This window comes from Leuresthes tenuis, unplaced genomic scaffold (assembly GCF_036924035.1).
Source record: "Leuresthes tenuis unplaced genomic scaffold, fLeuTen1.0.hap1 SCAF_11, whole genome shotgun sequence".
Lineage (NCBI taxonomy): Eukaryota > Metazoa > Chordata > Actinopteri > Atheriniformes > Atherinopsidae > Leuresthes > Leuresthes tenuis.
Genome location: NW_027325365.1, coordinates 19,918,909 through 19,930,943, shown reverse-complemented (window position 1 = coordinate 19,930,943; position 12,035 = coordinate 19,918,909). Strand labels below are relative to the sequence as shown.

At 43.5% G+C, this 12,035-nt stretch overlaps 1 protein-coding gene across 4 annotated transcripts in view; it reads left to right on the top strand.

Moving 5' to 3' along the window:
* The first annotated feature begins 574 nt into the window (after positions 1 to 574).
* The window catches only part of pdlim7 (PDZ and LIM domain 7), a 28,601-nt gene continuing 17,140 nt past the window's right edge, over positions 575 to 12,035 (top strand). The window contains exons 1-3 of one of the 4 annotated variants that reach the window (XM_072395982.1): positions 575 to 796; positions 2,916 to 3,014; positions 9,801 to 9,952. In XM_072395982.1, coding sequence (XP_072252083.1) covers positions 767 to 796; positions 2,916 to 3,014; positions 9,801 to 9,952 — 281 coding nt within the window. In that variant the 5' untranslated portion in view covers positions 575 to 766. Of the gene's footprint in view, positions 797 to 2,017; positions 2,150 to 2,915; positions 3,015 to 9,800; positions 9,953 to 12,035 lie in introns of those variants that run through there. The other 3 variants (XM_072395984.1, XM_072395985.1, XM_072395983.1) reach the window with 3 other exon arrangements.

Below are 12,035 nucleotides of genomic sequence, written 5' to 3'. Positions count from 1 at the left end.
AAGACCTTACTTCTGTTGTGAACATTTGGCGCATCATGACGTGCCAAATATGACAAAGAAGAACCAGGAATCCTATATCAGAGAAGAATAGGACCATTGGGCGGGGGTTTATCTTAATCTGCAAAGACTATAGTTAGTTCAGTAAAAAAAAACAAAAAACTATATACTGGGTTAAACTGTTTGAGTACATCAAACTAATGCAATAAACGCTGTTTTCTGCTATAAAAGCGTCAAAGTGAGGTTCAGTTAAGATAACTTATTTTGGATTTAGTTTCTGCCGCTGCTGACTTGGGTCACTGATTGCAGTTTCTCCCATTTACTGCACTTGTGCCCTGCGAATCGGCGAGAGTTTGTAACATTTTCTTTCTTCTCATTCCCACACCTGTGCATCCAGATTAGCACCAGTTGGGAAAACTAAAGCATTATTATTATTTTTTTCTTGGTGGATATTCAATTCAAAGTGGTGTCGGAGCGATGGAGTGGACACGGACTGGCACGGGATGGTGGAGCAGCTGACATCGGAGCGGAACGGCCTCTGCTGGTTCACTGCCCTGAGCCTCGGCCCACGTGACTCTGACGTCTCAGGCGAGTCCTGCTAAAAAGAATTTGAGGGAATGAGCTCGCTGCTCATCAGAAGGATCTGCGGTGGCGTCCTGACGTCCGCATCGAGGAAGTCCAAAAGGTTGCATACAGACCGATTGTTGTCTTCTTCTTCTTTTTTTTTTTTTTTTACCTCCCTGTATTTGAATCGGTACACTAACTCGCGATGTCTGGTGGACAAGAGGAGGGACAAGAGGTGAGCTAATCCATTTGTCTACACATCCCTGTGCATTCCTGAAGAGGAACTTTCTAAAGCCGACTTAAAAAAAAAAGTCTTCGGTAACCACACAGGATATTATGTGCTCAGAACTGTTCCTTTTCTCTTTTTTTTTCTCCTAAGTTTGCTTGCCACCGCAAACTCCATCGGGCTAGCAGTGCTAAGTAATTTGTCAGAGCCGAAAGTTTGTGCAGTTTTGTCCCGTCCGGCTTCTTACACTCCGAATACTTTATCTCTTAACCGTTCACAGCATGAACTGTGAGCTGTATGAGCTCGCAAGTTAATTTACATTTCTATAAACTATCCAGGTATATACGGGAGTAATGTGACTCCAGAGGACGTTCTGAATAAGACTGAACAGGCGCTACGCCGTTCGCACAAGTCAAACAGAAGCGGTGTGTCTTCATTTATTGACTCGGCCTCTCTGATTGTCTGGACGGGTTAACGCAGAGGCTGGCGTTTAATTATCAGCAGCACATTGACGTTCACGCTCTTAAGTCAAATATCTTGATATAACCCGACTAAAACGAGAGAACAATCAATGTGTGACGTGCTGGTACCTCAGAAGTGAAATGTACCCTCATTACCTGTTGCTGCTGGGGGGGGGACACTGTGTTTGCTCCTAAGCAGCCTGTGTCGCTGCTCTTTCCTTGTTTTTTTTCCTGAGGACTAATCCAAGTCTTCTGCGGTTAAAACTGCACGTACGAAACCAGTTTGAATGATTTCTCTTTCTTAGGTTTTATTGATTAGATAATTTGGGGATTCTTGGCTGGCTGGCCCTGCAGTCTTTTATTAGGAGGACTGTTTCTGTGTTCTCTACGAACACGCCGCTGGTTTTTCCTTTTTGCTCTTCGTGAGCCGCCTCGTCTCTTTTTAGGAGCTGACGTTGAAATATAATTGCCGGTTTGGTTTAGCTGTGTTTCATGCCCCCAAGAAAGAATGTAGGCTCCCGTACGCTTCACTTCAGCCGAGGCCTTCTGCCGTTTCTCAAGTGCACTTTCCTACAAAAAAAATACTTTAAAAAAAGGACTCTCACTTTTATGTGGAGGACCTTTGCCAGAATTTAGGGGTAGCTGACGTTACCTCTCTCCATCCCTCTCCAACCCCCCCCCCCCCCCTCCCCTGTGACTCATGTGGGTGTTGGGCTGAAATAGTTTGGTGTAGTTTTACATTCCTTATATAGCCTCTGAGGAGTGAGCAGAGGCTGCCTGTGTCGCACACAGAGGCATCGGGGTAGGGTTTGCCAACAGAGGCAGAATCTGCTGGCTCCAGCTCACTGACTCCTTAGCTTTCTCCCAAGATTTGGGCTCCGAGCCGGCCCTTGAGGATAAGGTAGGTGGCACCTTGGTTGGATTCCTGTGTGTCTTGAAGACCAATGGCACCTGGGGAGGTTGAGGAGGAGCAAGGGCTGGAGTAGGGGTGCATGTTCAGAGGTCAGCGGTCGGGTCACAGCGAGAGCCAGTGACGTAGCGCTACGCTCGAGTTGCCTTCCATTTCTAAAATTACCTTCTTATTAACCTCCTTGCTATTTAGTATCAGCCGGAAGATAATGATGATGAAGCGTCATCTGATTTGCGTTTTGTATATAAATGTAGGAATGTTGTGACCCAAATGCAGCTCTGGAATGTTATTGCCTCCCAAAAGGAGGTTACGCGGTTGGTACGGTTTGTCTGCTGTTGACACGATTCCTCAAACTTTATGAAGGGATTTGCATGAAGGTTTTACCAGAGGTGAGACGAGGCCCAGCTTGGAAGCGATTAACTTACGGCGTTAATGAGTGTCCAGATCTGAATCTTCATGTTCGGAGGTGTACGGTCTTGGACTGCTTTCACTCTTCTGTGCATACTTGTAATATGATAAGCCTAATTTCAACAGTTTAATGGTTATTTGTGCCAAAATAAGTATTTAAAGACTTTTTCTCACAGGGTTGTTCTATTGGAACGGCAAAGAAGGCGACTTGAATATCATTTCCTTCGTGGAATGTGTGTGTTTTTTAGCTGGAAACAAAAACAGACAACCAGCAGCAAGACCTTGAAGACCTTTTCCTGGCTTTCAGCCTAATTTAAACATTTCCTTTTTTTCCCCCCTCTTCCTCAAGGCTATGAACATGTACACTGTTACCCTCAGCGGCCCCGCACCGTGGGGCTTCAGGCTGCAGGGAGGCAAGGACTTCAACATGCCCCTCGCTGTTTCAAGGGTAAGAAACAACTATCATAATCACCTTTTTGTACTGCTCTCAGTTTGTATGGATCACCAAGGCCTTTTTTCTTTGGCACTCCTCTTAAATGATTTGCGTGAAAGGTCACTCTAAGAAGCCATTTTATGTTCCTCGGCGCTTCTATTTGAAGTCTCTGGGCGATTGGCACGTGTCTTGTCAGTGTTAAGTACCTGTTTGTGTACCACATAATGATCCTGCCTGAGCAGATGCATATCACGTCTCTCTGTCTTCCACAAAAGGCATTGTGTTCAAACTGTGGCGTTTATTTTCACATTTTCATGGCGTTGCACCCCACGTCTTGCGCGGCCGGTCTCGGATTGCAGAGCCTTCTGAATGGGCCGCATTCACCGGGCACAGGAACGTGCTCTTATTTGTCTCACAATGCTTTGCACTCTCCATGTTAGGCCATCTTGTCGTGACAGAATTGAATTTGAAATAAAGTGCAGTTGCAGTCGAGCAGCAACCATTTTCCAGGCCTTATAAGTGCAGTGCAGTGCAGTGCCGCCTCGCCTGACAAACATACAGGCTCACACTTGCAGCTGCACATAAAATAATTCCTGCGTCGCAGCCAGCTGTTGCACTCACAGATCTGCTTTTCTGTTCTGCACGACTTTTCCACTTGTGTAAGCTCGGTTGATCCACAAATATCAAACCGGCTGACGCTTATTAATCAGTTAGTTCTGTCTCGGTTTGCCGGTTCCTTTTTAACAGAGAAAATTGAGTCGTCTCAGAACCCCCACGTGTACGCAAAGTCTCTCTTTCTGACAGAGCGTCAAGACGAGGCACAACGACCAGATGCAGGATTAAGTATTACTCTTAAGTAAACTGCAAGCAGCATCGCACCGAGGCCTGTGCTAGACTGATGTAATCCTGTGGTGATGACAGCAGTTATCACCAACCATGTCAGGACATGTCTTTCATCTGCTCTGCTCTCTGGCAGACATCACCGTCAGAAACGCAATGTTCCTCGTTTGATTCGTGACATTTTCTTGTTTCTACAAAAGAACGAACGGAAGTTAAAATCTTATTTGAAGAATGACCTCAGGAGGACCCCCCCTCCCAAGAAAAACTAAGATTTTGGGTGGGACATAACTCTTGACTTAGATTAATTTCAGTCTAGACAGGCAATGTGTACTGCTGGGTGAATATCAATGGGGGTGAGTCAGTAGTTCTTGTTGAGCTGTGCTCACTAAATGAGTGTGGGAGGCCAGTTTTTCTGCAGTCCAGGTACATTACGCATGCTGATCATTTCCCCGCTGACAGAAATAAGGTTTGTTTTTGTTTTTTCGATTCAAAGCCTACCCGCATCTCCATTTTCTTTCTTTCTTTCTTTTTTTTCAGACTTGAAATATTCATTGCTTCCAATCTTGAATAGGGGGGGAAAGCAAAACAATTGTTTTATAAGCTTGAAGCTGTAACAAGTGGATGGTGGCTAATATCCCGGACACCACCAGGCCTCAGGGTACAAGAGTTATTAGCATGTGCCTTGTTCTGTCTCTTTGCCTCTCAGGGACTGTTGGCTCTCATCCTGATTGTCATAAAGGAAGAGACCGAGAATCCAACAGTCGCAGAGGATGAAAACAGCCCAACAAAGGGCTGTAAACCTCAAACATATACAGCGTCCCTTGGCAACGTGACAACAGAGAACTCAGGCCTGTGCTTACTGGGCTTGCAACGGATGAAATGAGCTAGTGGTTTTACTTTACTGGCTTGCGGCTGATGAGATAAGGATCTTAACTGAGACAGTCATTTAAAAGCCATTACAGAATGAAGAACATGTGGAGTGACAGGACTAAAGGTTTTTAGAATGTCAGTGAGGCAAAGCGATCAAAAGGGATAACTGCTGAAAGATCCAAACTAACTGGGTTTTGCGTAGACAAGATGGAAGACGTTTAGCACAGCTTGAGACAGGATTGTTTATAGTAGAACAGTAACTTTATATTTCACAGATGTCTGTTTGACGCTCTGCAAGTAGGTTGTCTTTTTAAAAAAACAAAAAAAAAACACTTTATATTGATTCGGAACGTCGTGGTTCTATAACTTATTGCCTCTTGTTAGGGAGTTGGTTTATGGCTTTCCTCTACAAACGATCCCATTTCCCTCCCTCTGTCTGCGTGCCTTGAGAGCTATGCTTTCTCAGCATTCCAAAGATTTTTCTCATATCCACCCTGCCGCTGCCAACAGACCATCCTGCTGTCTCCTCCCTGCGTCTGTCTTCCACACTCACTCTTCTCATCCATATGATGAACTCCCCCACTCTCAAGGGGACTCTCTCCCAATGAGATCAGAGGGATGATGAGCATTACTTTTAAGTCACTGTAAATGTGGAAAAGGATGGGGGGGGGGGCAAAAAGAGGAATACATTAACATGCATCAGTTGAGAAAACATGCAGAGTTTTTGAATGTGAGCGTTCTATGTTGGGTCCCTCTGATTTTTCTTTAGTTCTCTTAGTCGAAGCAGAAGTGGTGGTGGTGGTGGGTGGAGGAAATGATGATTTATTTAAAAAAAGACTAAGAAAAAAAAGCCCTTCTTTCAACTTGCGAATCCTCCTGCCTCCTAACAGGCGCTTTGCTGTGCGTTAATAAGGCCGTTTGCCCCCTGGTGTCAAATAGTGCGTCGGCTCATGTGTCCTGGAACCGGCACCAAAAGGCACCTCGTGAGTTACTTCCAGTTTTTTCCAAGGAGTCGGTATTTGATGTCATGGCAATGAGAACATTTCAACATATGGGGGGTGGGGATGCTAAGACGATGTCGGCACATTTTTTTTTTTTTTTTGACCATCCAACCCTTGTGCCGTCTTTTGTTGTTGTGTTCCTCAGGACTTGTGACTTAAATAGACTTTATCTCTCAGCATGTGTTTGTGCCGACATCCTGTTTCAACGAGTTGAGAATAGAATTGAGGATGTTTCAGTTGAGTCTGCCTCACTCTTTTTTTTTTTTTTTTTTTTTTTTGAGGCCTGTCCGTAGATCTACCCCCAAATCTCGGCGCCGTTGCGTTCCATAAACATTATGACACCACAGCTAAGCCTCCTGAGCAGCACCATCTGGTTTCTATCGACAAACACATGCCACACCACTAACATCAAAGCTGGGGTGAAAATTGCAAATGATGTCACATTAATAAGCGAGTGGAGAGAATTTCTTTTCTTTTTGAATGCCTGTCCGGCCTCCCCACCACAGCTGGATGTGTCATGGAGTCTGTGGTCTGTCCGACTTGAAGGCCATCTGTTGCTTTATCACAGGCATCCTTTTTAACATCACACACGCATACACGCTCAGGGGGAAAAGAGAAGCCTTGTTAGAGGGGTGAATTAATAATTCAGTTTGTGCTGATAGATTGGCCACAGGGGGCATTTCTTCTGGTGGGATATGTGCTGTGTTGTGAGCAGTGTTTTTTAGGTGAGTTAGTGCTAGGTGTTCCACTGCAGTCATTACAGGGGCACAGGGGGGAATCACATACTTGCAGGTTTAGTTTTCCATTTCTCAGAGTGATATTTATGGCATTGCATCAGCTGTGCTGTGTGAGTGATGTAAGGACAGACAGTCTCTCAACCCCCAAATAGCCGTGGAAAGAATAAAAGTGAGATGGTGCAGAGTTACATTGCCAGTATATCACCAGTTGTAGACAAACTTTTGTGCAAATTGCCAAAGCAAGCCTAACCAGCTGAGAGCAAATATGAGCCCCTGGCTTTACCTGTAAGGTCTCTCAAGAGAAACTCTCCAAAGCATTGCTGCATTCTGCGAGGTTGGCTAACGGTTTGAAATTTGATAGCAAACCAAAACGGCTCTCCTGCCACGCTCTGCCAAAAAGCTTTGAAACAGGCCACGAATGTTGTCACGAACACTCCAAGTTGCACAGATGTCTTGCTATTAATGTGACTGGAGCTCCTAGAATATTCATACAGAACATGTGGAGTCTGCCTTTCATTTATTAGGTGTCCTTGTCAGGAAGTAATCTTCTTGATTATGCCAACACGGCTGCGTTCAAGCTGTGGTTCTTGTAGGTTATAGTGGTGTGTGTGTGTGGCAAGAAAAAGTGCATGTTTTCCAGTGTCCTTCCCTGTATTGACAAACTGCCGGGGGGGGGAGGACGAGGCAGGTATAGGGTTTCTCTGTCCCTTACCGACCAAAGGTCTGAGCGCAGCAACTTTAACTGCTGCCTTCTCAAGTGAGGGAGCAGCTGCACTCTGAACCTGAGCCAGAAAGGCAGGTGTCTGTGTCCGTCACCGCAGCTCACACGCATGCATATGATATAATATTAAGTCCATAAACTTTAGAACTTTACATTTGTCTCTAACAGTGCATTTAGGTGTCCGCTGCTGAGTGTAAAGAGATCATACTCTGCTTTCTGAGTTTTCTCTTTACCTGCAGTGTTATAGTGTCTCTTTGCTTTTGTGTCAGCGAGAACTGAAAATGCCTTCCAGATCAGAGGTGAAACGTCTTCAAGAACCAAGCAAAGAAGTCCAGTTGCCCAAACACTACGGAATCAGAGAATCTACACCTGCGTCACTCTACGCCATATTTGCATAATTCCAGCCTCGTAGCACATTTGGTATAAGCTAACCAAACCAAACAATGAGCAGCTGTCTTGTGTTCCACCATTTTATGCCATCAGCTGACCAATGGGAGCAGACTCGGCTAATGTAATGCTGAATGGTCTAAGGTGTTGGACCACAGTGAGAGTGCTAGTTAACGCTTTAATTCCATTTCTTTTCAGCTGATATCAAAACGGATGAAAAAGTCATGGGATTCAAAGAGTGATTGGAAATGCATCTGTCTCTTGAACCACAGAGGCTCTGCACTCGTTCGCGATACGTCACATGAAAGCTGTTAGATCTTAAGATTCGTGGTAAACTGGGTTTAAAAACTTCTTACCTAACCCTTCTAATTGCTTCCAGTGACTGCAAATCAAAGGCAACTGAAGTGCTGTTTGAACTTGGCTGTAAAACAAGTGTGATTTTTAAATAACCCCCGAGGAATTAATCTCTTCCCATTTATAGCTCTGCCATGTTTTCACTCGGAACCGACGTAAACTCTTTCCAGCCCGAGCCGTCATCGGTTTGCGGTGCACATTACATCCCAGCTCACGCAAGTGTTTGTGTTTAATGTGCAGCAGAATCAAAGCAGCAGCGAGCGCGAGAGCTTAGCCGAACATGGCAGAAAACCCCTGATTGAGCTGCCGAGGCCTTTGAGCTTGTGATCGAGCGAACATTTACAGGGATCCATGACACCAGAGAATACTCCTGATATTTTTTTATAAAACAGTTTTTTGGTCTTTTTTTCAGTGCCAGAAATCCCGACAGTTGTTCTCTTATCTGATGGCGCACACTTTGTTCTCTGTTTTTCTGTGTATTTGACACCGCTCTCAGGTTTCATTAAGCTGCATCGGTAAGCTGACGAAGCCCGTTCTACTCACAATCTGCCATCTCTTCTCTGTGTATTAGAGGACATGGGTGGAAGCGTTACAAGTGCACATGTTAATAAAAAAATAAAAGTAAAAAAACATTTCCTTTTATAGCGAAAGCTTTGTCAGGTTTTTCCTGTTGTAACAAGACTCCATCCCTGACTCCTGCACTGACTAATATGCCTGCAGCCTGCCCCACAGCCCGAGAGGATGATGTCACTCTTTTGTCAGTCAATGACATACCCATCAGGGTGGGGGGAAAAGGTAGATGGTTCATGCCGGTAAATGACGTGACTCATGGTAACACATGGTGCTTGTCTGCCGCCATCGAGCACTTCTCTCACAGTCTCAAAGTCACATCTGGGCTAAATAAGACGCTGTTGACTGATGACATCACGATAACCCTAAAATGTGTGTTGCTGTGAGTGAAACGGACCCAGACACGCAGGCTCCTCGAGTAAATGATTAGCTGTTAACAGACGGTACAGAAGAGTCAGCTGAACATGGCTTTTGGTGTGTTTAGAAATGCGCGAGACACAGCTGTAACAATGACAGGAAGTTTTAAATACATCCTACTTCTTTGTGTTTGGAGGGGGAAAAAAAAAAGACACCAAGATTATTTGTGTTCTTTCTTATGTCTGATAAATGGTGAATCAATATGGGGGGAAAAAAAGGCAAATTTGAGAGCCGATTGGGAATTATTGATAAAGTTAGCTCTTTATTTTTCCCTCGAGGGTTTTAAGACTCTTATAAGTGTTAAATACCTCCAATAATGGGGTTGGATGCGTCCTTGGTGGATGAGGCTTTGTTCGGCTGAACACATTTCTTCATGATTCTCGTCACATTTTATGCAAACATGAGTCAAAACACTGCATGCACCTACATTTTTATTGCACTTGTTTATTTCTTGGGGCCAATTTAAAGAATCTATCTCTCAAAAAGAAGACGTTCTGTTAACTTTGTCTGATCTTGTATCATCGTCTTTGTTGGTTTCTATTTCAGTAACTTAAAAAAATCTATTCTTAACCTGATGACTGGATAAGGTTAGACTTAAAGCAGTAATGTGTACAGTTTAAATAGTTTTTTTGTTATCTTATTTGGACTAAAGTAAGATGCTTATTAATACTTAACTACACATGAAAGCATTACGAAAGTTAAAAATATTTTGACTAGAGAAACTGTAAGATATGATGGTGAAACTTAAAATTCTTTTTTGTATTCCTAGTATTTTGAAAGGTTATATTTTGATACGCAAACCACACTAAAATGTATATTTCCTATTTATTTTTTGATGATGACCAGTGGTGGGCTTTTTATATTTACTAGAGTTGCACCCGTGTGGCTGTGTTATTTCCTCCAGCTTACACCAGGTGGAAAAGCAGCCCAGGCCGGAGTTGGGGTGGGAGACTGGGTGGTGTCCATCTCTGACACCAATGCTGAGGATATGACCCACGTTGAGGCACAAAACAAGATCAGAGGAGCGACGGACTCCCTCACCCTCACCCTCAGCAGGTAAGTCGTCTGGCAGCGCACGATGCGGCAGAATTAGACTTTTATCTCATTCATAGAGCGCCACAAAGCATCGTGTACTCGCCTTCATTTGTGCTCGGACAAGATGCCACGAAGACCTCAAAATGTACCCAAGTATGACAGCTAGTTGCAAAGTATGTTAAGATTATCATTGGACACAGCCAATCAGTTTTACTTTCCTAAAGGTTTTGGCACAAATTCAGTTTGACTCGCATTTGCAGCAGAAGTTAGTATCTGTGTGTGGGCATGAGATTTTTTTACAACTTAGTCAAGTTTTGCCCAGCAGCTCTAGTTTAAGCTACAGGTGTGTGTGCTTTTTTTTTTTCCCTTTTTATTCTAATCCTTCTCAGAGAAACCTTATGTATCTTGTGTTGTGCCCCAAGTTAAAAAAGAAATGAAAGAAACTTTCTACAGATGGAGCCGCTCTGTTAATCGTGGGCCAGAAAACCTTTTAATTAGCAGTAGAAAGCCCTCCTACAGGCAGCGCTTACACCTGCTCACATTGGTCTCGCCTGAAGTTCTTAACAAAGTGTCTCTGAGGTAAAAGAAGAAGGGGGGAGGAAAAAAAAGTTTCATCAGAAGGTTGATTAGAAGAATAAAAGATTTCGCTCCCAGAGAAAGATGAATTCTAATCATTCAAGAACCCTAAACCCTCAGAAAATGAGAAGGTATCGACTTGTGAGGTAATAAAAGATGAGTTTGCTGCTGTCAGGGGAGTCGTTTTGAATTTTTTTTTCTTTTTCTTGATCCTCACAAGTAATGGGAGAAAAGCTGTTATCTTGTTCAGCTCTTTGTTGCTTACCAGGAGGCTCCGCTTTGAAATTCCTCCACACCTTTCTTTGCCAACTTGGATCGAGGGAGCAGCAGTAGGATATTTAAGAATTTCCAAAAAAGCAGAGCCATCGCTTTGCTGAGCAGTCGGAGCTTTAGACAGCCCGGTTTGCTCTGCATTGTCTCAGCACAATCGACACTCGTCACATTCGTACGACGCAGACTTCACTGCCAGTGGGACTACCCGTGAGAATTAGGGTTTTCCCAACATAAAACCTTGTATTATATGGTGAAGCTAAAATGAGTCGTAGTTTCTTCTTCAAGCAGAACCTCGATACAGTTTCTGAACATATATTTTTGCATTTTGAAATCTAAATGTTTCTTTTCTTTCACCTCTGTATCATCAGTTTTACGGGGACTATTGTGATAGAGCTTTAATAAGCTGGAATGTTTACTTAACACCAGGCATATTTTTCCTGCACTCTGCGGTTTCCCTTGTCCATTTCTCATGTCCTCGTGGATTCCAGCTTTTGTAAACATTTCACTTTCTTCCTCTCTCCTTTTACTCCCCCTGCCGATAAATCCCCAGTCTCCGCTCTTGATCTCTCTCTGTCCTGTTGTCTTTATATCGCAAGAAAAGCAAATGTTGTTTTCCTGAAATGCCATTCAGAGAAGAGCTATTGTCAGTATTATTTATATCACTGCTTTTGTTTTTGTTTTTTATGTCAGGAGAGGAGGACAGCTGCTCTGTGAAGAGATATGGGCTATTGTTTGTTTTAGTGTCTCATTTTGTTCAGTGTCAATGATCATCTGGTGTCTTTTTTTTATTGCTAAGGTTTAAACTTTATCCAGGGCCTCTTATTTAGGGCGCGGACTCAAAAAAAAAAAAAAAAAAAAAAAAAAAAAAATATATAATATATAAAAAAAAATAATATATATATATTATGTATGCAATAGATCCTGTGCTTTGGACAGAGTAGACCATGCAGCGTCTCCACAAACACATAAAGTCCATACTTCAGTGTTTCAGTGTCAGTGGCTGGCCTCCTGGGATGTGATTGGGTTATGTTTGATGTGTGCAAAGTTGATCACAGTGCCATGGAAGATTTCTTTGCGGTCAAATTTCTGACTTTATCTGACATGCGCTTGAAAGCCAAGCACGGATCGGCTGAAATAAGTGATCCATGAAATGAGGTAGGAAATGATGTCATGCAGTGTTCACATTCGGCTCCGGCGCAGATCAGACTCGGCCGCAGCGAGCTAATTTCTTCCAAGAAACGGTGATTTTAATCTT